At 38.1% G+C, this 26,125-nt stretch overlaps 1 protein-coding gene across 3 annotated transcripts in view; it reads left to right on the top strand.

The window, feature by feature from the left end:
- The window catches only part of AFTPH (aftiphilin), a 42,453-nt gene extending 16,774 nt beyond the window's left edge, over nt 1-25,679 (top strand). The window contains exons 3-10 of one of the 3 annotated variants that reach the window (XM_030944999.1): nt 3,703-3,854; nt 4,361-4,487; nt 4,803-4,859; nt 6,417-6,539; nt 12,972-13,032; nt 14,673-14,756; nt 18,649-18,772; nt 24,464-25,679. In XM_030944999.1, the coding sequence (XP_030800859.1) occupies nt 3,703-3,854; nt 4,361-4,487; nt 4,803-4,859; nt 6,417-6,539; nt 12,972-13,032; nt 14,673-14,756; nt 18,649-18,772; nt 24,464-24,608 (873 nt within the window). In that variant the 3' untranslated portion in view covers nt 24,609-25,679. The remainder of the gene's footprint in view (nt 1-3,702; nt 3,855-4,360; nt 4,488-4,802; nt 4,860-6,416; nt 6,540-12,971; nt 13,033-14,672; nt 14,757-18,648; nt 18,773-24,463) is intronic. The other 2 variants (XM_030945000.1, XR_004060587.1) reach the window with 2 other exon arrangements.
- The last annotated feature ends 446 nt before the right edge of the window (nt 25,680-26,125 follow it).

The following is a 26,125-nucleotide window of genomic DNA, read 5'->3' as shown; positions in this document are numbered from 1 at the left end:
TACTTTTCACATAAGCTTGAATATCTAAACATGCTCAACAATTTAACTATTACACTGGTTTTATTTATTCTTAGATCTTCCAGTTTTGTGTTTGGTAGAGGCAAAGAGCCCAGAGTTTGTGTTGCTTCCTCTGTGGCCTCTTTTCTTGGCAGCAGGATGAGGAGGGTTGAAGGCATGCTCTGTTTTTGACTCTCCCATTCTTAAAGCACCTCTGGAGGCTGCCAGAGATGCTGTGGGATATGAGAGATTTCCTAAGAGACAATAAGGGCTTGTGTTAAAAAATGGGGCTGTGCCCTCCAGTGGAAAGGGGAGAGGGTGGAAGGACAAAGTGCCACTCCACTCTTTGAAGGGGAATTCACCTGGATGAGTTTTTGTGTCTGCTCCACAACTTATATGGGACCAGAACTGTGGTGAGAATCAAGACTGGGTTTTTTCCTCTCTTGCACACAGAGTTCCCCAAAACTTTACCCACAGAAGCATTACAGCAGTTACATGGTGAAAAGTGCCATTTGTGTCCACTGTTTCTGTAGTGGGGCTCAAGTGTGTTGTTTTTATGGCAAATTTTATTATCTCCTCTTTTCTTAGCTCTGAAGAAAGGCAGTGACCTGTCACTGTTGGGTTCATGTGGGGGCAGCTGGGGAGGATTTGGTGTGCTGGGTGGTCAGTGAAGAATTGCTGTGTTGAAGGAGTTCTTGGATTCTATGACCTTGTGGTGAAGAAGAAGAAAAAACAAATTGTGTAAACCAAGTACTTAGGGCTTTCAGCTCTGAGGGATGGATCTTAACTCCTGTTTAATTGCCACAGAGATAAATTCTAATCCTGTGGTTATGCTTATTTAAAAAAAAAGCATCTCTGATACTTTGTTTGGTTCTGGTGGTGATTACCACATGTCTTAAGCACCTACTAAAATGCATTTACAGAAACTATGAGTCTTTAAATTTATTCATAAATAAATTTGCTTATCTATTTATCAACTGTTTGGAGAATCACAGCTAATGTTAATGGCAGCTGTAGCCTTTTCACATCTTCTGTAAGTGCCTTCAAGAATTATTCTTCTTGAATGGCCATGGAGAACAATTATGTATCAAATACTTTTAGTGACATGAGAAGTGGATAAAAATTATTGGTTTCTGCCTTTTTCTTTTTTTTCCAGAAAGACAGACATGACATTACTTCTGGTCATGCACAGTATTTTCCTGCAGTCTGATTTATGCAACAATAGATTAGAGTTTGTAGGAGGTGGACATTTACACCAGCTTTAAAATCTTGGTGATGCCCCTAGCACCTGGAAGCTGTGACCACAGGATTTCATCACCAAAACAAGTTCAGTTGCTTTGTAATTTCATTACAAAAACAAGTTCAGCTGCTTCCATTGCCACTGTGTGGAGATGTGTGTTTGTGCACTCATCCCTTTGTCCATTTGCACATACAGAATTAATTATTCTGGTTTGCTATGGAAACCATTCTTTGTCATATAGAAATAAGGGCTAAGCATCGCTGGGAATTTAGAAAAGATGACAGGAAGTGTAAAGAATGCTATAGTTAAACTGTTCCTGAAATTTTGGCAAAATTCTTAAACTCAAATTTGAAATGTGACACTGACTGAGATTCTGCTTGGTTCTTGGAGATGTTCTGTTAGTTCTTTCATTACCCAAGCAAGCATATTTTTAGTCACTAGCATGTTCTCAAATGTTGATCCTTTTCAAGAAATGTGATGCCTTGCTGTTTCTGTGATCCAATGCCATTCATCTGCCTCTTGCTTTTCCCTGGGGATTTTTACTCTTGCTGTATTACGGAAATGAAGTAAGCATCACCTGCTAATATAAGATAAGGGGAAGTGATATATTGTAGGCAGAGTTAAGGTTTAAAATGGAAGCAGAGTATGCTTTAGTGTGTTAAAGCATTAGACTAGAATCTGGAATACTGTTTAGTTTTACTTCCTAAAAATGTAAGGTAGTGTCTTAGTTCTGGTCAACAAACAGGAAACAGCCTACATGTATTGCAACTTAGTGTGTGGCCAGAATGACTGAGCATTGAGAGATGATTAGAAGGAAAATTATTTACTGTAGAACATGGCTCATTATCGTCAGAATTTACCAGAGAGGTAATGAAGAAGAAAAGGAAAAAAAAAAAGGGGGGGGGTGAGTCAGGTATGCTCTATGCTCTGAATTCAGATCTTTGCACATTTTTACATTATGGTTTGCAAGTGATTGTACCTGGTGGCTCTCCCTCTCAGGCATTTCTTTCACAGGCAGTAAAACTAAAGAGCTGATGCTTTAAGCCAATTCATTTTCCTGTTTTTTGCAGTTAGTGGCTGAACAGAAAGAATAGTCTGGACAGACTCCATCCCAGTTCCTGACTCATCATCCCAACTCCAATACAGAATCCAGATATTCTGATAACATGTTTACCTCTGTTACATTTGCTGATGTACATGGTCAATGAGTTGCTTAGCTGAGATGAGAGACAAGGCAAATTTTCAGCTAAAAGTTCAAATAAGAAATGTTGCAGATAATTCTTGGAATTGTGAAGCAGATATTTTGCTGCATGAAGGTTTGTCCCAGTTGTATCAATTGGCCTAACTAAAAGAGGTAACTTCCTCCTACAGCCTTCCTTTTTTGAACTTTAAATCATCTCAATTGTAACAAAAACCCTCTGTTTTGAGGCTTATGTGTGTAAACTCAGCATTGTTGCTGGAATATGCAGCATCTCCACAGGAGGGCTCTGCTGGCACAGCTAAAACAGCACATGCTGTGGGATGCTCCTGGGATTTCTGCCTACTCTGTTTCTTTTCCATTTCCCCAGTAGAAGAGCAGGTGCTGGAGCTGCTGGATGCTGCCCTGTGTGTGTTGCAGCAGAGCACTGGGAAAGTGGTTGTTGAGGAACACTAAACTAGAAAGATGGAAACACTCCACTGAATGCCAGGCTTGTGCCTCCTTTCCTTAGCAAGAAAAGAGATTCAGGTGTTTCTGGCAAAAATGAGTACATTTAAAAAGGCTTTAATGTAATTTTTACAAGCATGCCTTTCAAAAAATACCATTGAAATTGGTCTTGTAATAAATAATAAAAGCTTGATGTTTACCTGTTTTTAATGGGTTGAAAAAAAATTCCATATCATTAGTACATCTGATGTCCAAGACCAGTTAACAGAGGTACAAGAAGTTGAAATCCTGCCTATATGGAAATACTAAAGAGAAAAGAGAAATGTAAGGGAAGAACTTGAAAAGAGGAAAGCATACTATGCTTGTCAGAAAAAATGGGGGGCATTTTTTTATTCTTGTGAGGGCAGGAGGTTGTTTGACTTTTGTTTTGTTTTTCATGTTACATCCATCTGTCAAGGCCTAGTGCATGCTTTGGAATTAAAATGTCTGGAAACCATTAGTTCCAATATATGCTGTTTATATTGCTGAGACATTATCCTTATATAGCATAAATCTTCTTGTGTGCATTTTCTGCTAATTTCTAACAGAGTGACTTTGGACACTTCTGTTAGAACTCACTTTGCAGAGGGCAAACAGTAAGTGTACAGGATCCTAGCCTATATTTGATGTTTAAAGAGTCTTGTGGTCCTCTGGCAGTTAATATTTTGTGGTAAGTGAAATCTTGTGTTAGCTATAAGTTGTTTTCCATCTTGCTGTAGTATTGGACTTATCTTTGTAGCAGTTTGCAAAACTTGACATAAATATTTTCTCTTTGGTATAGACAACATTGCTAAGTCGTCTGGAACGAATATTTGAAGTCTGTTTTCCTTCCATTCCTGTTGCTGAAATTGAAGAAGAAATAAGTTCCTTGAATCATTTGCTGGAAGCAGGTGAAAAGCAGATAACAACTGAGGAGACCTTAGGAAGTACTGGGTAAGAAACCAAAATGGAACAAATGTAAGATGAACTTGAAACACGTATGGCAGCAATTTAAAATGAGATGTTTGCTTCAAGTATTTTGAGAAGCCATCGAGTGAAAATCAGCTATCTATCAGAATTCTTGTTTTCAGTGATGACATACTCCAGGAGTACTTCACTTAGCAACTCAGCAGCCTATCATCTTCTTTTCAATTATGTCTCTGAATTAACCAAATATGTCTTATTAGTTACACTTGCTATAAATTACTGTATTTATTCATGTGATGATGAAGGCTAAGCAGGCTTTGTCCTGTCTGCCGTGGACATCATTTTCCAGTAAGAAGTCTGAACTATAATTGTTCTGAGAACACTGTGCAGTTTTAGTTCCCCTGGGTATTGTGCTTGGGCATAAATTTAATTGGAATGTATAGTAAGTCACTTGCATTAAAAAACAGAATAAATATTCAAGGCTGCTAAGCTGTATTTCTGAATAATAACTTGATTTATGATGGGTTGTGCAGGGAACTAATGGACGTGTGGACAGAGCTGCAGGACATCCACGATGCGTATGGACTGAGATACCAGTGGGGTGGCTCCCACAGCAACAAAAAGCTTCTGTGCTCCCTGGGAATTGACACAAGAAATATTGTGAGTCTGCTAGTAAAACTGCCTTTCTAAATAAGGAAGCTGCTTTATATGTAGAATCAGGTGGAGGTGTTCTGTGTGAATGCCTTCTCCTAATTGCATAGCTGCACACAACATGGTTGTTCATGACAGACCACCTGGCAACCTTTTCCAAGCCCTATTAATGTAAAAAGTTGCATTAGTTTTTAACCATTGTGTTGTAATTAACATAGCATTTATTCTGTGATACTAACCTTACTCAAGTTATGTAGCATTGAAAAACATTTCCATCACTGACATAGAAGAAACTCTTAAGTAAATTCTTTGTTGTTTTATCAGCTCTTTACAGGCAACAAGAAGCAGCCTGTTATAGTACCCATGTATGCAGCAGGACTGGTAAGCTTTTTTTAGTGTTCTTTTTTTTGTTATAGTTCCAGCAACATCATATAATGAAATATATTAAGTGACATTAAACACCAAGTGTGCTGAAAGATATTTTTGTGAGTATAGTTATGGTTTAGGTATCAGTAGAAATGCTAGAAAAGAATTATCAATAAATAATTTTCATTACGTGTGCAAGCAGATACTTGATTTTAAGTGAAAGAAGTATTTGTTAAAAACAGGGAGAAGATAAGGTTTGTGATTTTTGCTGGTCTAAGCAGAATAAATGTTCTTTTTTTCTCAAAAAAACAGTGCATGTATATGTATACACACAGACAAACACACCTGTGTTTTCATATGATCATCTACAAATGGAAGAGTAAAAAAATAGTTTTCTTTGGTTTATATTAGACTGATTTAATTACATAGGTTAATTTTATAGAGTGACTTCTACAGTTTTCTGGTGCATCAAGGTCAGCTTGTGTACTTCTTTGGATGTTAACATGGTATTCTGATACAGATAGTTAAAACAACTCTGAGATACTGCTTTTTTCTTCCTGTTTGTGAGCAGGACTATGTTTGCAACACATGCAGTTATTTTTTGCAGCAGATTGTTGTTGCTGATTAATTGTCTCCTAAATTTTTTATATACTTTTGCATGCAATAAGCTGGATAGCAGTAGGAGTAAAGTGGCTCGTTGCTTTCTGTTTCCACATTGCTTTCTGTGTTTCCCTGCTGTCCAAAAGAAATTATTTAACTGGTGGGTAAACTCAAAGCTCCCATAATAAGGTGTAGAAACATTTGTGAGACAGTTGGTCTTGGCAAGTGACTTCCTGAGAATGGTTTAAAATGCTGTAGTTGCAAATCCCATGCTTTTATTTGGGGGTTTCTCATTTTTCTCAGGTTGTTGGCATGTCTCAGTGCAAACTTTAGGCTTTCTGTAGTTCTTCTCACCCTCAATTTTTTTCAAGATCAGATTTCAGACATCTTTCATAATTCTATGTATATTTGAAATGTTTGCTTAAAATTAAAACTGTGAGTTTATTTTCTTAATGCTTCTTAATGCATTTATTGCCATCTCAGTAATTATTGGTTTTGGTATCATTCTGAAAACTGATAATTTGGTTTGTTTCTTTTGGATTACTTAATTGTTGAAATTGAATGAATGCAGTTGTACTTTTGTGATGGGTCATTTGATATTTCTGGAATAGTCTACACACAATTGGGAGGAGAAGACATCACCTTATCAAGTAACTGTTTTCTTCAGCTTAAATTACCTTACTGAAAGTCGAAAGCAAGCTCCAGCTCAACGTTTGGGTTTTTGTTACTAGCTCTAAAATGTTTCTTAGTCCTAAGGACCCACAATGATTTTCCCCTGCTCCATCTCAATACAGTGAAAGTGTCCCAGAGATACATGGTTACCCCCAAGCCCATAGTTGAGGGTAGTACTACCTAGTAGTGTGTTCTAGTTTTTGGCATCTGCAGTTCTTGAAATGTCTGTAAATGTGTGTGTCTGTGTGTGCAAGTTATTTTTAAAAATCAGATTGTTTATTTATTTGCTTGTTTATTCAGGGTATGTTAGAACCTACCAAGGAACCTTTGAAACCAATATCTGCAGCAGAAAAAATAGCTTCAATAGGACAGACACCTCCTGTATCACCAGAGATGAACACATGTGCGTCTGATCAGTTCCAGGTAAAAAAACAGGGAGAGAAGGGTGAGGAGAGGCAAAGAAAGAATGAGGGAAATAACGGGATGCATTGTCTCTTTCTTTATGTTTAAAATATCTGGATGGTGAATTCAAAGACACCTATATGTAAAAGGCAGGTGTTGGTTGTGTCAGATTGAGGTCCTGCTCTTGGATCTGCTTTTCATATGTGACTGGGAGTCCCTGTGATGAGGCTGTAGCAGTTGGTGGCCACCATTTCAGAGTCCTGATGATCCTTACTGTTACACAGCAGTTTGCTCTCAAAGGCAGTGGGCAGGTAGACAGATTTTATATGTAATGTTAGACTCATCTGACCTTTGGCTAAGGTTCTTCATCTTTGCTTATCCTGGAGCTTATTGTTGGAGGTTGTTCTACATGTTGGTTAGCACTCAGTTTTCTGAATGATCCTATTTACATTTATACTGTTCATGTTTATTTCCTTTTTGCCCTTTCTTACTTCTTCAGAGTGTCATGCAAAGCAGCCCAGCTGCCTCAAGAGAGATTTTTGGTGTGGTCATTACAAGCATACATGTCTGACTTTTTGATTGTATGAAGCCTCTTGGTCCTTTGTGCCAGATTTTATTGAATTATCTGTTACACACAGTTGCTTTGCTGGCTTCTCTATCTTTAAAGTCTGATACAAAATTAATTCAGAGGAGTTTCGGAGTGAGCTTTTGAATTTCATGAGTTCTTTGTTGCTGTTGTTTTGATATAAGGATATTAGAAGAGCACTTGAATGCCATGCACATTGCAATGTGTGTGGTTGTCAACAAGCTAATGGGATATGCAGAGATACTTCATTTTCAGTGTCATTACAGTGATGCTCAGTACATATTCAGAGACTCAGCTGTGTCCCTCCTTAGTGCAGGTCTTGTTTATTCCACCCAACATCTTCAGTTAGCTGCTATGCTCGTGACTTGTGATTGAAGGCATTCCAGAAAGGATTATTCTTGGGCTACACTTAACCTTAACACTAGGTACTTGTGACTATAGTGATGTTCTTGCAGTCCTTGCTCTGCCACACTGCAGAGTCCAAGTATGATGTGCTTGTAGCAGAGGAGAATTCTTTTTCATTGTTGAGCAGCAGTTTGTCAGTGGGCTCAGAGCTCACATTGTTTTGTACAGCAATACACATTTGGTGCTTCCTGTGCTGCTCCTCATATGTAGTGGAACTGAGCAGCTGAAATGGATATAAGAAAAGGTAGCAACAGTGATTACTGCAAGCATTCTGACCTGAAGAAGTCTACTGTGTGGTAAGAAAGTAGGAACATTTCACAGTCTTTTTGCAGCATTCAAAATACTCTTTTTTACAGAAGAGGAAACATAAATTAAGCCATACGCTAAACAGTAGAGAGCTGCGAGAACCTGAAGTAACAACATCTCTGACAAGTGCCATTTTCTCAGTTGCTTGACAGTCATAGTGCTGAAAATAAGAACCTCTCCTTACCTGAGTCTCTCTTTTGCTGTAATTATGAATTCCAGAATTCCCCATTACTTGTCACAGTGTGATAATCTTGACCTACAGTTTGTTCTGATAAGGCCATCTGTGTTCAATAGTTGTGATCCATGAACGCATCTGAGAAGCTTCTGTGCTGTCTGTCTGGACTGTTGCCATTAGGTTAGCTTTTCCAAAAAGACAAACACTAAAATAAGCTTTTGGGGAAGAGATGGGTTAGAGATAGAAACCATTCAGAATTCTAGGAGACTACAGTTAGATGACATTCTGAAAGTTTCAGGGCATGAACAATCAATTCTCCACCTCAGAGACCTCCTTTCTTTCTTGGTCTCATCTTCTGTCAATGATTGATGGCTTCTGTTTGCTTTGGGGAAAATCCAGTTTCACATCACATTGTACAAATAGCTCTTTCAGAATATTCCAGATTGTTGTGGTAATAAGATGATGTGCCCAAACATTTCGTTAGGAGCTATGCTACAAACATTGTTAAAATAATCAGTAGAAATACAGGCAGATTTAGTGGACTCTGAAACTTCTTATTCTAAAATTATTCTGAAACTTCTTATTCTAAGTGCAAGTTATTTAGGTGCAGCCATTCAAGTATCTCTTTAGTGTACCTGGCTAATGTGTAATTAGCCAGGTACACTAAATTCCTCCATTTTCAGAATGAAGATTTATCCATATTTTCAGAAACTTCAGAATATTGCCGTTCTCTTTGGAAGGAGAGGCTCTGGTTGACAGATTCATGTTCTTTGCTCAGGGAAAAGTTCTTCTCTGAGGGCTGGCATTTATGGCACTTGTATACAGATCAGTGTCTGTGCATCTATGTGTATGACTTCCTGCTAAGGGAATAAGACTTTGGAAGATGGATGAGGCGAAAGTAATACTGGAAAGAACATTTGTAGAAACACAGGAATGCCTCCTAAATGGTTTTGTTGTAGGCAAACAGACAAAAGCATGCAGAGATTTAAAACGGAGAACTTTGGAACTAATAGAATGAGGTAAAAACCAGCAAATCAGCTGCAATGTTTCTTCCTAGTTATGACATAAACTCTGAATGAATGTTTTGCCTTCGTTCCCTCCAGTGGGTCTCACTGAGTTAGGCTGGGGAAATAGAGTGAACAAATTTCCATCTGAGCCATTTAAGCTGTAAGGACAAGGGTTTTGAAATTGAGTTCTCAAGCAAGTCACTGACTGGATTGTTGCATTAGTTTATTGTATAAAGATAGTTTTTGTAGAGTCATTCTCTTTTATATTTGAAGGTAGAATCTAAATTCTTCTTTGATGTGTTGTTTATCTTGACCATTGAGGGGTTTATTTCTCGGTTCCTCTGTGCTCATAACTGTAAGGCAGTAAACAGAATATGAAATAATCCCCTGATTACTGTTGCCTTGATCTAAGCATGGTGTCTCAAAGACTTCACAGGGCTGAAGTAAAAGGCTTTGTCAAGGCACATCAGGTGTAAGGAGTGGCTGGTGAAATAGGCACGCTTTGATTGTGACACCCAAGACAGGTGCCTTTCTCTTCTTCTTTGTACAGCTCTAGTGGGCTTCTAAATCACAGCCAAGTCTTCAGGCAGTGCATGCAAATTACATTCCAGTGTTTGTCTAAAGGGTGGCTGTCTGGACTTAATGATGGCTGCTTTCTCTTGGTTTGATACTGTTTTCTGGTTAATGTTGTTTTAAAGTTTATTTATCTGCTTCTCTTTGGATTTTTTGAGGAAAGTTGTTTAGATATTTCTACTCTTCTGCTATTGCTTCAAAGCATTCTCTTCTCTCCGTTTCTTTTGTAGGGTTATCTGCCAAGTTTTACTTAGTAAGTTTTATATTGGAATAAAAATCTGCAGTGACCCAGACCTTTGTAGAAGAAAATTACCAGTGCTTCTTTTCTGCAGGTGCCCATTGCAGCACATCTCCTTGCATGAAAGCCACTGAATTAGGGATCAGGTTATAATAGAAATATACATCTTACACTTGGTGGCTATTAGGGACTGAACCTTAATTAAACCCTGTGGGGTGACAGTCTCTAAAAACACTTTTAATTACATAAGAGACCATCAGGACTTCTAACAATGACAGATGCAAACTACCATATTATTGGCCACCAGCCAAAGGCTCCATCAGGAACTGCTCTCCAGTTATATGTGTGAGAAAGATCCAAGAGTGTGAGAGTGTGTGTGGCTTTGTTGACAGAGTAAGGAAGAAAGATTTGCAGGTAAGAGATGCTACAGAACTTGCTGTTCTCTCAGATGTGACAGCTGTGTAAAGGGATTGTCTGAAAAGAGCAGTTTTCAGAACTGATAAAATTTTGCCAATGAATACACACAATGAAATGTATGAATTACTTGCATGTAAAGCTTTTTCTGGAATGTGTATGATGCTCATTTTTGGGATCCATCTGAATATTGACATTATATTTGTATTACAAGTCCTTTATTCTTTTTGCCCAGCTTTAAGACAGCAAAATGCTTCCTTTTTTTTTATTTTGTTTAATTTTCCTTGAGTAATTATTGGCATAGACACAAACATTTACATTTTACTCTTTTGGATTATGAGAGCTCTTACATAATACATTCTAAAATTACTGTGTGAAAACATCTCTCACTTGTATCAAAGTGAAATATGATGCAGTAAAACAGGCAGGCATTTTAATTTCCTCTTTCTTACTTCTTTAACATTCAGAGTAGTATTCTGACAACTGAGTATACTTTTTCATTTCTGCACTGTGTCCTGTAATCGAAGATGAAGGCCTTGAGGAGTGAAAGCAATGTGCTCCATTCTCAGTATTCTCCTAGACTGGGCACTTTTCCTTAAAGCATGTTACTAAAATAATAATTGCAGTAACCTAACAACCTCACAGTTTCAGAAAGGCTGAACATTATATTCCCATTTGCTGGGTATGTTCCCACTGGCTGAGGTTTCAGTGCCTGTGTTCAGGTGTTTCTTAGGGCTGAGGTAGCAAGAAACAGAAAACTTTCTGTTTAATTTTGCTTTTTCCTCTGCCTTTTCCTTTCACTCAGTTTGTTACTGTATAGACTGGGACTTGCCAGCATCTGTATAGGTGAGGGCTGCTTTGCTTACCCTCTCTTTTCCAAAGTACTTGAAGTCAGCAGGGTGGCCTCATCCCACAGAGCAGACTAATATATTTGGTGTATTCTTATTGATTTGGAGTCAGACTTGTTTTTTCCCGTTTTAGGAAGTATTCATCACATCCTTTGTCCTTTCCTTGTCAAATCTGAGAGTCAGACCATCATTAAAGGCAAACACTTGGCAAACCATTCCTGCCACTTTTCCCCTGCAGCTCTGTCAGTCATCAGTCCTGACTCAGGCCTTTGACAGAAAATCTACTGGGTATTTTCCTCAGTAAAAGTTGGTAGGAAGCCACTTTACTTCAATTTGAGTTCATTTTGCTCAGGGAAGAAAGCTACTAAATTGTTATACTCACTACCCTTTTCTTTTCCTACAAACTCCTTTTAATGTTAATATATTTTACATGTAACAAAGTTTAAACAAGCTACTGATAATGGTGATCATTACTTCATCAGGTGGAACTTCCACACTGCTGACATTATATCTACATGCAAATCATTTCAATGCCAGTAATACCATTCCCAAAGCAAAGCAAAAAGTGAAGAATCAGTTTATTAACCTCCATGGAGAGAATACTGTTCAAGCTGTGCTAAGTACTGAAAGTATTTTTGAGACATTAGATAGTAAATGTCTTGCTTAGAAAAATCTTTCCTATAAATAAATACAGAAGTCTCCAGCTCCCTTTGTTTTGCTTCCTGCAAACATCTAGCACTGAGGAAATTTACAGTGAGCTTAATTGTGCTACAGAGCTACCTCAGGTTGCTGCAGTCTCAATTAGTGAATCTGCATTTTTCTTCAGTGTCAGATGGTTGGAAGTTTTAAAATTAAAAATGAAGGCTGATTTTCTACAAAAGCAAAGTGAAGGTATGGCTCAGCCACTGGAAGCTTAACAAGTACTGATGTGTTTTAAAGAATGTTGCTGAGAGCATCCATTGTTTTTCTTTGATTGTTTCTTTAGAAGTTGAGGGCACATCCTTTCCCAGTGCCTCACGACAGTTGACTTCATTGGGGAGAGAGCAGAGTGTAATGTACAGAAGTAAAAAGGTTCAGCTTCTTTCAGACATTTCTGCTACTGTCCCATCAGTTTGTGTCCTGAGAGTACAGTGCTTGCAGGAAGTCACACTGCCCCTGAGCATACCTTCCCTGTAGAGCATGGTCCCTGCTGCTTGCTTGTGTCCAAAAGGCTTAACAAGAGGAAATCAAAAGGCAAGGATGGGCTCCCAGGAGGAGTCAGTGTTTTCATACTCCTCTTGTTCAAGCATTGCTGCCAATGGTTTGTATATAGATCAGGATGAATTAACTGTGGAAGGATAATAACTCGCAGGATTTTTATTTTTAAAGGGGGTGGAGTGGAGAGGGTCGTGATAGTTTGTTGCTCATATGTGAGGATTGTGTTTCTTAAGAGCAAAACAAACCAGAAGAATGATTGGTTGTTTGATGATAAATAATATATATGATCAAGACAAAGAAGGGATGCACAGACAGCTTTCACTGTTCTGAATTTGCCCTGTAATTGTGTATACATAACTATTTATGCTAAGTGCCTCATCTTCCATGAAAGTAATAGTTTAATTTTCAATGATGCCTTAAGGTTTGTTATTAATTTCATGTTTTAATTAATTTGCAAATCCTGTTTGAGTTAGAAGTTACCTAATCTGTGCTGATCAGTATTTAATGGACTTCCTGTAGTAGAAGAAATCTACTTTTCATCTCTAGTGCATATTATGAAAAGACACACCTCCCAAAAGTTGGGGCTTGATCATTTAGTTGTCGTTTTTAGTGTTTAGACGCTAAAGAATCTGTTGTTTGAACTGCTTTGCATTGTTGTAACCTGAACTGACTATAAAATCTGATTTCTGACTTTTCAACTCTAGGAATCTCTACCACCTGTCCAGTTTGACTGGAGTAGCAGTGGCCTTACTAACCCTTTAGATGGTACGTCTCTCCGTAGAGCCTCTAGCACCAGAGCTAGAGATAAGAACGCTACAAAGTTCAGACAAACATCTATCTGCTGATTATTTTTTTAAGATATATACACACACACATATAAAAAATATATATAATACTTATTTCTTACTCCTAACTTTGGAAATTCAGGCTTTCTTTCTGATTAACAGTTCCCCTATGTGAAGTATTACATAGTTTGAAAAATACAAGTTAAGTATTCTTCCTGCCATATGCTAGTGACACAGTGGCAATATTAACACTTCATTACGTATAACTGCAGATTATAATGAAACTCTGAACAAATGAGCATTTTAGGTTGATGAGTTTTACTTCCTAAAAGTATTTTTCACCAGTCAGCTATCTCTTTAGACATCCTCTGAATGACACACTTCTGTAAAGAGGCTACTTCAAAGCACAATATTTTAACCACAAACTGTTTGCAAAATATACAGTTCCTGAGCTGAAAGTTTTCAGATTTAAAGGTAATTTTATATTTCAAAAATGTGACTTCATTCATTATCACTTTTGCTTACTCTAAAGAGCTAATTATAGCTATTATATTAAAGAGGTAGCTATGAACTTATTTATATCTGTAAATGTATATAGTTATCACCTCAAAGACCCTTCACCTAATGTCTATTTTAATAGCAAAGTGAGTTGTGCCACTGCCTCTAGTGTCAGAAATGTAAGTGCATGCAAAGGAAATAAAACAAGTTCTGGAAACTTGTTTGACTGACAGACTAGAAACCTATTACGAAACTCCTTTACAAGGAGCCTTCTGAGAGCAACTGATTGATAACACACAAGTTCAAAGGCAGGCTCAGATAAAGTGTATCTCTTACTGCACTGATGCTGCCACACTGTGTTGTTGCAGAATGTGTGGGGTGTAAGAGTTTGGATAGCAATATCATGGTGCTGAAGGAAAGCCTGGATGGACCCTTTTGCTGTTGTCTGGTGTCTTACTACTTCAGTCAATCATCATGCTTTCTTTTAACAAACAACTTTAAAATGTATCTTGGTTTGATTTCTGTTTTAGTGATAAAGGGGAACAGTATAATTTGCCAGTGAGGAACTGGACATAAGAGTGGCCTTTGTTACCCAGTGGTCACACTGCTTTAAGATAATGATAATTAATAGCTTAAAGCCGCTAAATAAAATTTTGAATTTTGTTTTTTTCTTTTTGTTCTTTGCTATTTGAGGATCTGCTAAGTTTTCCTGATGAAAGAATGGCTTTCAATTTCAGTGAGGGGAGAAAAAGCCCATTATATTTTAACTGTCAATTGACCTATATATTGTTTCCCTTTAACTGGTCACATCTCTCTCTCTGGGTCGTGCTGGTTCTCTTTCATTTTTAGATTGAAATAAATATTTCTATTTTGAAGTTACTAGTGTTGATTTCCTTGCTGCATTGTACATGAGGAAATGTGCATTGAATTAAGTTGTTAACATTTTAGAAGGTACAAACTAATACTGTAAGCATTGTTTTCATGTCGATTTTTAAATTGCGTACTGAGTACTAATTATAACTTGCATGTTCAAGTGTGTGTCTTACCCCTTTTTACACATAAACCCCTCCCTTGGCTTACCTTCTATATGGCTGCCTACCAACACGGTCACTGAATTTCAAGCTAGTGGAGGTTCCACTCTTCTGAACCTTGATTTCTTTGGGCCCGTGGATGACAGTAGCTCTAGCAGCACCACCACAATCCCAGGTCAGCAGAGTGTTCAAACCACAACTGTAAGAATATAACCACTTACTAAAAGCATGAGCACATCACTTGACTTTCCTACAAACAAGGAGAAGTTTTACATTGCATTTCTCTAAAATGTCTCTCTACTGCGTTTTTCCTTTAATCTGTGTTCTGTTTTCTGATGTTTTGTATCGAGTACGAAGTATTTAAAAGGTACTGTCAGCTCTGTATTTGTCACCTGCTGAAGGAATGAATGGCTTTTATGCTCTTGCAAATAAGATGTTAAAACACTTGTTTCAATGAGAAATTCCAGAAGTTAACTCTTCTAAGCACTTAAGGAGATTTGAAAAATGGTGTAGATGTGGCTATTCCTAAAATATGAGGCTTGCTCTCTTCTCTGAGTGCCTCCAAATTACAGGATTATGTTTGGAAGCCATGTGTGAATATAAATATATCAACCTTGATACATGACAGCTCAGGAGGTCATGGACTACTACTACCAATAATACAGTGAAAAAGGTGTTTTAACAGCCTTTATAATAGAAAAGAAGGATAGTTGCATGTTTGTGGGGTATTAGAACTTCATGAATGTTAATTTTGAACCCAGAGCATTTTGTCTGCAGCTTACTCCCTTAAAAAGGAGATGAAAACACCAGTCTCTCCCTAAATAATGTGTGAAAGTAATTTAATTCCTTTTTCACGTGGTTTTTGCGTGCTCTGAGTATTTTGCACGAGCTTGTGAAAACCTACATTTTGAATAAATTCCTGCAGGAATTTCAGGGAACACTTTGGGGATTTGTTCCAGTGCATAGGTTAAATTGATAATGCAAGTACTCCTTCAATACAATGCCTGAAGCCATGATAATCAATTTCTTCACAGGAAAGATATTTTTCCTCTTAGTGATTTTAATTTTTAAAACCCATACATAAGATGTTTGGGGTCCTCCCACATTTCAAAGAAATTATAATTATTATGGTATTTTTTCTTTTTAGAAACACGCTTTTTTAGTTTTAAAATCTAATCACTGAAAGCAATTTTATGGCATGGCAATCTAAATGACTTTTTATTCCACCCTTGAGAAATACCATTATCAGATGAAAGAGGGCAGATTTGTCATGGAAGTGACAGCTAGCAAAGTCAGGGCACTTGAGTCCTACAGATTCTTTTGTAAGTGTGTGCCAAGTCCACTGACACAAGTCACCAGTGCCCATTACACCTGTTACTGCTTGTGTAGTTGGGTACATGCGTTATTGCTTGTGCAGAAGGAGTGCACACTGGAAGGTGTTACTGGAGGAATACTCTGTTAGTCTTTTATTGCATTTTATTTTTTATGTTGTTGTTTCATCAAGTTACAGGTATCACCTCCTATGGTATGCCCTATAGTGCTTTCTTTTTTTTTCCTTCATTTCTTTTGGTTTGGCTTTGGGTTTTTTTTCTTACTGACTTGTTTCTGGGAAAGTCATTTGTTTCATGGCTTGCAGCTCGTGTGTTTGTGTGTGTGTTTAGGAGCTTTGTGTGGGGTTTGGTTGGCTAACTTTCCTTCAATATCTCATTAAGGTTTTGCAGTGGTTTCCTTAAATACTCTCTCATCATCTGAATAAAATGGAGAATATGCAACTCTTAAAAAAATACATAAAATAATTGAAAGACAAATTGCTAGATTTTTTTTTTTTGCTTAAAGAAGGTACTTTTATCAGTAGAAGTTTATTCTTTCTTTGGAGATTTAGTTTTACTTGCTATAGATTGACATGGAATTCTTCTCAGTCTGATTTCATCAGTACTCAAAATAACTTCTTAATAAAAATTTTCATTCCACATTATGAATAGGGAGTTACTAATTTCTAGTATTTTCCCACAGATTTAGTGTATTGTTTTATTTTTCATGTTAATAGTTTAACATAAATGCAGCTGATTAAGAGGTGCCTAAAGAACAGTAAATTGAGCAGTGACATCCCAAGACAGGACTGTAAATGGGAGTATCTAAATGATGTAACTTACATGGTTGCATTTAATGTTTGTTGCAGAGTTGCATGTCAAAGGGTTCCTTCCTTCAATTAGCTTTCCAATTTGTACCTTAATGGGATCTCGCAGGCTTCTGCAAGTCAAAGTGTATTTCTTCAAGGCTTCCTCTCCCTGATTGAAAGTGGATATTTTATGGAATATTCAGGCTTTTTCCTATTTCTAAGTTCTGTAAACATCTGACATTTCTAGAAGTCTTGGTATACTGGTCTCAGGACAGTACATATTTTGATATTTTGCATGGAACTGGATCAAATCAACTGTGAAAATCCAGATGTAAAAAAACATGTATGTTAAAAGGACAGCTGATTAATTTGTAATCAACTCATACTATGTGGAACAAATCTTCCACGTCCTGCTACTTAACCAGATGATTTTCTTTATTTCACATTTTGGTCAGCTAAGTTTCCTCACAATAAAAGAAGAATTAACTTGTCCCAAAAGGATAAATGGTCAAGACACTGCTTGTAGAGAGCTCATGCAAAGCAGGTTTGAGGATGATTAGCATCATCTGTTAGCACACACAGTGCTGCAGTTATGGTGGTAAAGGCAGGACACTAGGCACTGGCATTTATTTTTAGTAATCTTTTGGTGTTTCAGGAATACTTCTAAAAGCATCTTGATCCTGAGAAGTAAACTGGATACAGTCATCAGCAAACATTAATAAATGCTGGTTTTGTATCGGGGAGCTGCACAGGACCACCAGGTCCCAGTATTTGCAGTGTTTGTTCTGCACTGGGATGAAAGGCTTTTGTGTTGTCCACACCAGCAGGCAGAAGTGTGACACCTGTTTAGCACAGAGGTGTCTCTGAATAAACACAGTGCTTATGAACAAAAATTCTGTGCTGTCTTTGAAAAACACCTTGTGAATGGCACATATGCATGCTTCATGAAACCTGTGAAGTATAAAATATCTGAAACTGTAACTACGGAAGTATCAGCAATTTCAAATGCAACAAAACTTGCTGTAACAGTCTTTCATCTTGATTTATTTTGGTATTCTAATTCCTAGAAGTTTTTTTAAAAAATACTATGTAATATTTAAAAATCCTAGAGCTGCTTCCTACTGAGATGTGATGCTTGATACTAAACAGATAGAATTTAGCGCATACATATATAATTTTTTGCATACAGATTTCCATTGTTTGCAGTGTTTTCAGAATGACCTCTGCTGCTAAAATTTGAAATCCATTTGCAACAAAAGTGATATCAAAATTCAGCATCTGACCTCAGATAACTGAAGCTAGAAATTCAAGGCTGAAACATTCAGATTCTTAATGTGTTAGAAATACTTGAAAGTTGAAAAGGGAGCACAGACTAAAAGTTTTGGTGGTCCTGTGCATATTAGTATGTAACTTTTTTTAATGCCATTCCACTTCTGTGTTTCATAAAAGCTTCTTTTCCTCACTTAAAATTTTAACACAACCCCTAGGGAAAAGCCAGATACTAAATGCACTCTGTTGCATGCCAGTGTTGTTTGTAATCTCTAGGTGAAGAGTTGGTCCCTGTTAACATGCAGTGTTCTTTTAATACAGGCAGTTGAGTTGAAATAATTGAAACAGTCCATTTTTGACACAGCTGACATTTTTATAGAGGTTTCACTCTGAAAAGTCAATCAGACTGGTTTGTTTTACTCTCAGTCTGAGACCTTGTATGCCAGACTTGATCCAAGGCATGTATTTTCTACTACAGCTGAAAAAGCTGCTGAAAAAGGATGGGGAGAGAGGATGATGCTTCAGAAACACAAACATGTTCTGTCATGTTCTTTTCATGTATCTTGAAATTATAAATGATTCAGATGTTTACAGAAAGCAGTCTCTAGCAAGTTGGTCTGTGACTAATTATGACTTTACTTGCCTCCAACCATCACTGATTATTGTTTTATACTATAAGGTGTGGATCCTGAGTTGTATGAATTGACAACCTCAAAACTGGAAACTTCCAATGCAAGCAGCAGAGTGACTGATGCTTTTGCAAGGCTGATGTCCACAGTGGAGAAGGCAAGCACGTCCACAAGGTAAATGCCTTTCATTGCACATTATTTTCCTCTTTCTAAGGGTGGTGTGAAATGTGAGGTGTGAATGTGTGTGCACTTTTAGGGCAGAAGTTCCTGAATGATCAAAAGGCTTTAGATTTTAAATCTGAAGTTCATTGTACTGTAGTTCTTATTTCTAATTATCTCAGAAGTCTAAAATGAGATGGGTGAGAGTTTATGAGCTGAAGGAAAAAGATCACCAGGACCTATGCTGAAAAGGTAGAGCCAAAGACTGAACTGGAGGAAGCAACTTTCTGAACATCAGAGCTGAGGGTTGCTCCTGAGAGTGGCAGGGTAAACTGAATCAGCTCAGTGACCTAGGGCTGAGACAGGAGACTCTCCTTGGTCTCTGTGTAATTTATAAATACAGAATGTTGCACAAGTAAAATGATAACAGACTAATAATTATGACTATATTTGTCCCTTCACAAATATTTCTAATACCTGTCAGAACTTCAGTGAGCAAACATCAGTTTAATTTTGCTTTTGCAGGTTAAGAATTGAATGTGTAGTTGGTTTAGGATGTCACTTCTGCCTCAGTGGAGCACACATAAAGTAGTTTTGTGCTTTTTTTATAGGTAGTATCTGTAAAAAGGCTTTAGACATCAAATGGCTTGCTTGAAGTCTGGGCTTTGATTGGGTCCAGAATCATCTCTCCCTTTATAACATGTATTCTTTGGGTTTATTTTTTATGTGTGTCTTAGCAGTAGGATCCTAGACTGTCTTAACATATCATTAATGTCTGTGCCCTTTAAAAGAAATGCTGAGGAACCTTTACCAAGTAAAACATTGGTTTTCTGGAAGTGTGTGCCTCAACATGCAACAAGTACATGATAACATATCTTCACTCCCAAGTGAACCTTAGGGTTTATTCAGCACTCTTAAACTAGATGTGTTTTCATGCAACAGCCCTTAAGAGGAGGCACAGTAATGGTGGGGTGGAGCTGGCTTTCTTAAAATGACTAATTTGTAATTTTCAAGAGTTCTTTCCAAACATGCTCTATCTTCCCAGTTTTCCTGCAGTGATAATTTTGAAAGTGAGCATGGTATCTACAAGCCATGAAATTTCAAGGGAGAACCAGTAGAGGGAACTCCCCACTTCGATGCTGATTTTTGGGTCTTTTGGATTGCCTCTTTTTCTATCCATGCAGTGCACATACTTTTCCTAGAGATACTGTAGTGGAAGTTTGGCTTTCAGGAGTTAGAAAACATAGTTACAGTTGAAATACTTTTGTATTATATTCTAAGCTTAATTTAAAAGTAACCACAGCAGGACATGCAAACTCTAAATGTGTCTTTGTTGTATCTGCACTCTTAGATTTGTACCTTGCTTTAAGATGTCTTAGCTTTTTGTTTACAAAGGAACTTTGCTTAAATGAGTGTTGACCCTCATTTTTCTGTACTGTTTTTTTGATATGAGGGGTTTGGTTTTTTCCCCAGTGCTTCCACAATGCACTTGAAAGTTCTTAGTTGTACTCTTAAAGCTCTTTATCCAGATGTCAGAGCTCTTCCCTTGTTCTGGGGAGCATTCCATACCAGCAGGAACTGGTTCTAGATCTGTGATGTAGCATTATACCAGGCTGGGACCTCAGACTTGGAGGCTAAGTTCAGACACATACAAGGATTAGCTGGTTTCACAGTTTAATACATTTTGTATATTCTTATCAACTCTGAATTAAAAAAAAAAATCATGTGCTTTTTCTTCTTGATTTCATGCTCCCCAAAAGAAAAGCAATCTGTTTTTTCAGGCTAGAAGCCTTCTGAAAAATAAGAAGGTATAGCCTCAACAGTATGCCAACTAGTGTGGTACAATGTTAGCTTTTTGTAATAAATTTGTTTTTCTTTTCAGTTTCATAAATTCTTTTGTAATGAACTGGAGACTTTAAAATAGAAGTGACCGTGTACAGCCAGGTCAATGAGAATGAGGTTCATGCACCAGCCTGGAAATGTTAACTGTTAGACATCAATGATAACTGGCTGAGGAAGACAAAACCAGTGGATTAGGATCACTTTGATGGCAACTTCAGTTGTGTTGAGGCTATCCCCTGTGTGTTGGCTGAACTCAGGATCTTTAGGGTAAAGTTTAGAGTGAAAATACCACTGCTCAGCTGTGGGATGCCAAGTGAAGGGTTGTCTTTGTCTAAAGTAGCCCTGTCTTTAGTTGCAAAGCCAGCTCTTGAACCAGAAAGTCAGTTTCTCAGCAGGAAAGTATTGGGAGAGGAGGGAAACTTCCCCCTCAGCTTGAGCCCAAAACTTTGACAGCAGCAGTAAGTGTTGAAGGTCAGGGATCCAGAGCAGCATTCCACAGGATCTCCAACCTTGCCTAGTTCTGTAGAATTGGCAGAGATAAAAAGTTTATCTACTGTCTTTTTGAAGGAAAGCAGAGCGACTGATACCTTTCCAAGAAATGGCCAAAACCCTCATTTAAACTGGAAATACTCCTTGGGGATGATGTTGGATGGAGCAGGCTAACGCTTAATTACAGAGTGTTTTTAAAGTGCATTTCCCTAATCAGCTCATTGTTGCTGATAAAGCCTGGCCTTGCTGGTGCTGTCCTAAAAACCCTTTGCGAACATGAGAGGTGACTGCAGCCCTGAGAGACTTGAATGCTGCAGGAAGGGGTTGGAATGCAGAACAGAACAGTGACATGCAAGTGATGGATGGACAAAGCATTCCCTCTTTCTTGCCTAATTTTCTTCCAAGAACCTTCCTGCCCGTAAGTCTGGTTCATTTCTTGTGGTTTAGTGTTAACATGCCTTTGAAAAGGAAATTTCGTGCCTACAGACAGAGGGGCTGGTACAAATGCTTGGGTAGGAGTATCCCTCCTGTCCTTCTTGGGAGGGAATGTAACCTAGTGTAAGAAAAGAGATGGATAGGGGCAAAGTGTGCTGTAGAGGATTATTTTGAAACCTCAGTGAGGCAGAGACTTTGGTTTGATCCAGGGATGGGTCCTTTCGTGGTTTTGTAATCAAAAGTTCTGATCCCAAAGCAGACAGAAATAGGACAGCTGCCACTGGCAGTCCACTCCCTCAGCTGTCTGTTCGTTAAGCCATGGCACCTAGAAATGAGGAGTGCTTGAGCAGGAGAAGCTCTGTAAGACTCCTCTCCACTGATCAGGGCTCAGCAAAGCTCTTGGCAATGGGAAATCTTCAGCAAAAGTGGTGCCTGAAGTTAATGCACAGTTACTTCTTTTGCCTCTATTAATGGACATAACAGTTAGTGGGCAGTTTGCTACCTTTAAAAGGTAAAACCTGTCTGCAGTGATGATGCTACTTTGTCTTTTAAATTAGAGTTAATGAGTAACTCTTTAGGGTTGTCCTGGTGATATTTGCTGCCAGAAGTGTTGATTGTTACCCAGAAAGGGTACTTGCAGTGTCCAGTTTTGTTGTATTGCAGAGGAACCTGCCTCTCTCCATTGAGGAATGGAGAATTTTGGCCATCTCATCCCTTTCTGCACTGAGATGGTTTCAGAAAAGGGTTTGAGTCTCATTACCAAGTGATTGTATCTATAGTTCTGTCTTGGTCACAGTTAAGCAGTGGTTGCTGTGTTAGTATTTTAGCTTCTCCTGCTTTAGAGATGCTTTTTACATTGCATTGGAGGAGATAAATTATTTCAAAGGGGAATATTCCAGCCAGAAGGGGAGCAGTGGGTGACTGGGTGAGATTGACCCCTCAGTGGTGTGCCTGTTCTGCAGAGAGCAGCTGGCACAGCAGGAGTGGTGGCACTGTCCTATGACAAAGGTGCTGCATGTGACCATGGAGTGAAAGGCAGTGCTGCCTCTGGGACCCAGCAGTGCCATTTCTTAGCGTGCTGCAGTTGAGCAGAGGAGGAAGAGGAATATAAATAGCAAGGAGTGTGTGAGCTCCATCTAGCCTGATGAACAATTACAGGAACATCTCCAAGGCAGCCCTCTTTCCTTGGCTTCCTCTGCCAAACACTCCTTTGTTAGCTCTAAGTCCTTGATCATCAGGAGTTGGTACCTTTAAGGGGCTTGTGGTAAGTGATTATTAATAGTGGCACCAGATACTGATAACACAGTGGTGGGTGAGAACCACTTTTCAACAGCTCAGAGATAGTCCTTTGAGTGCAAACAGAGCTGACTGTGAAGTTGTTAGAGGAGGCACATATTGGCTCTCTGCTTCTTCCTTCAGTGAAACCAGCACACAGCTTTGTTTATCCTCCAGAATTTGGTAATCTGCCTAGTCAGTAGCTCGTGAAATTCCACTGCAGCAGAAAAAAAAAATATTGCTGTTCTCTGAAGGTAAGTCAGATTTAGTGTTTAGGCTGCCTCATCTAGAGAACTTTGATCGAGTGAGGATTTCAGTGGCAAACAGAAGTGATAGTTCAGTGTCAGCACAATGATCAGTGGTGATGGTCACCACAATCATCAGATGTCAAGGATGCATTTGACTCCAGCTTTTTTTTTCCTCTAGCTAAGGAATTCTGAACTTCTGTGGAAGCAAACATGTGGCCCCTTGCTTTCCACTGGTCTCTGCTCAGCTGAGGAAACAATCCTCATGGGGGTTGACAAAAAGTACATGCTGCTTCATGATTGGAGTGGACATTGCCCTCTCATGGGCTTGGTTTAAAGCTTATAAATAAGACCAGATACAGAAAGGAGATCCCTGAAGTGCTCTGGGGAAAGCAGTTTCTTTGGTTCAAGCATTTTGTTTCAGCTTTTTTCCCCACAAAGGTGGGGGAGCTTATTCAGTTGCAATTTGTTACATCATTACAGGATTTAGCAGGTGCCTTTTTGAAACTGGAATAATGTTTGATGGAAAACTGAGTATTTCTAGTAGTAGTCAGTGTTCTTCAAAGATAAGCCAGGTGTGCATAAAGTATGGATGTTTGGGCAAAGGAGAGGGGTCTGTAGCAGTCTGAGCCAGGCTTCATTTTACTTGGGAAGTGTGAATTTTTTGCATAATAGTGAGAACCAAGTGACGTGGGATTCAGACTTCTTTATTCATTTGTGCTCAGTAATTCTTGTGAATAATGCAAAAGGCAAAGTAAACCCTAGTGATTCCCAAACTGCTGTATGCATCATGGCTGCTCATACCCCTGCACTTCAAAGCAAGTAGATAGACTTATTTGTGAGGCACCTTCTGCTGCTGCTGAATCCTGAGGGGAAAAAAGGTTTGGGGATCACAGTGTAGAGTGGCATGATGGGCAGTGTGAGAACAGTCATTTTGAAAACACAGCATAAGTGCTTTTTTATTTTAAAATTACTGAGAAGTAATTTAGGTGTTTCTTAATGTCCTTTTAAGATCGTTTCCATTTTATTTTTGAAGAATTGTACCAGATTTAGGTAGTTTAGAACTAATGCTCCAACTGTTTTATCTCTAGAATATGGGCATGATTATCTCTTCAAGTGAGTCTCTTGACTCTTGAAGCTGCTAAAAAAAAAAAAAAAATCTGTAAAAATTATCATTTGAATAGGACATTTTTTCCTTATTGCAACAGTATACACAGGAACATTTTGCTGACTCTCCCTGTTAACACATTATTGGTAGGCAGGTAGGTATTATAACATTAGACTACCTTCAAGTAGCTTGCAGAAGTGCCTGTCAGTGGGAGACAAGCTGACAGAACATTGCTTCAATCAGTGATTGTTTCAGTGATCCCAGGGTTATTAGGTACTGGATTAATGCACTTTGTTCTCTTCTTCCCAACAGGAAGCCTAAAAAGGAAGAACATCTTAGTGAAGAGGCTGCCAAGGTGATTTCTAGCCTTCCTGACTTAACTTTCATGCATGCCAAGGTGTTGATGTTCCCAGCCACATTAACACCTTCAACAAGCTGCCAAGAAAAGGTAGACTAAAGTGATGTGAATTGGACGTTTTCTATTGATTTTTTTCTTCCCTCTGCGGGTCGTAAAAAGCAATCTTGCTTTAATTAAAAAAATATCAAGTTCAGATGATTTGTTGGTAAGCAGCACTAGAAAGGTATACATAGTAATGTATATTTATTTACATACTGGAGTCCTAAATTTATATTAGAGAAAAATGTAAATAATTGGGGGTAAATCTTTTTGAAGATCTATTCTTTTTGTTGTGCTGGGCTGTATACATTTATGTCTTTGTGAAATACACTGGTGGTGTCCTTCTTAAAAAACTTTTAAAAGTTTAAAAAAAATCCTATAAACACATAATGAAAACTTCAGTCTTCACAATCGGTGAAGTTGCCCCTTAAGACTTTCAGATTGCATTGAGCAACTTTTTCTTTCCTGCATATATTAAAATACTTCTTGCTGGAAAAAAAATCAAAAGGTAATGTTGTCCCTTTTGTGGGTTTTTCAGTTATTGTTTCTTTAAAACCCAGTAATTTCTTTTGTGTTTTAACAAGCTTAAAATGTGTTCTTCCTTTTCTTTTCCCCCATCCCCTCCCCCTGTTTGATTGGTTGGCTGATCAGTTTTTATGTTCTTGAATTTCAGTAGTATGGCTCTGTCACTATATAGCCTTTTGAAAGGTATGCTGTCAGTAATTTCTTGTTCCAGTTATGGATTACTGTCTAAACACTTGATTTTTTTTTTTTTTTTGGTCATTAGAAGGTTGTCTGCTCTTAATCAGTTTGATTTGGAAAAGAAGGACCAAAACAATATGAATGTCTTACAATGAAATTTACCTGTTAAAAATTTTTATGTTCTATTGTACCACTATTCCTGTTTGATTTTGCACAGTGTAAAATGACATAATCATAGATTGCTATGGTTTTAGGCTGTATATACAGTAAAAAACTATGGGTTGTAAATGTCTGGGGAAATTCCTATGGAAAAAAGAGAGCTATGTCAAAGAACCTCTAAAAAGGTCAATATGCATGCCCAAGGTCTTTTGAGATTTAAGTGTGTACATTTCCTTTTAGCTTACACAAAATAAAATAATTTAAAAGATACATATGTATACAGCTTGCTGTCTTTTTTTTTACAGAATGTGTGCATTGCTCACTCTTCTGTTAGTGGTAAAATTGGTGTGCTGTAGGAGCTTCTGATTTGTGCTGCTCAGTCCCACAAACCACCCTGGCAGGGTCCTGCAGATTTTCCTTCAGTTCTTCTGTCTCTTTATCGTGTTTGGAGTCAGTCTTTTACTTCTGTCTCTAATTTCCCTTCTGGCTTGTAGGGCAATGTGGCTCATGATATTTAGGGTTAGAGACTTCTTAAGCAATTGGCAAGATTCAGCTGTAAGAAACACCAGCTATGGTGAGGTGAGGAAGGACAACTGGATTTGCTGATTTCTTAGCTACAGAAAACACAGCAGTCACAGAATTCTCCTCTCATGTTAGCTTGCACTGTGGCTCTGTGAGCAACATCTCATCAGAGTGTCTCAGTGGAGGTAAGGCAT

This window comes from Camarhynchus parvulus, chromosome 3 (genome assembly GCF_901933205.1).
Source record: "Camarhynchus parvulus chromosome 3, STF_HiC, whole genome shotgun sequence".
NCBI lineage: Eukaryota > Metazoa > Chordata > Aves > Passeriformes > Thraupidae > Camarhynchus > Camarhynchus parvulus.
Note: the sequence above shows the minus strand (reverse complement) of the source record. Positions and strands in the feature narration are given on the sequence as shown.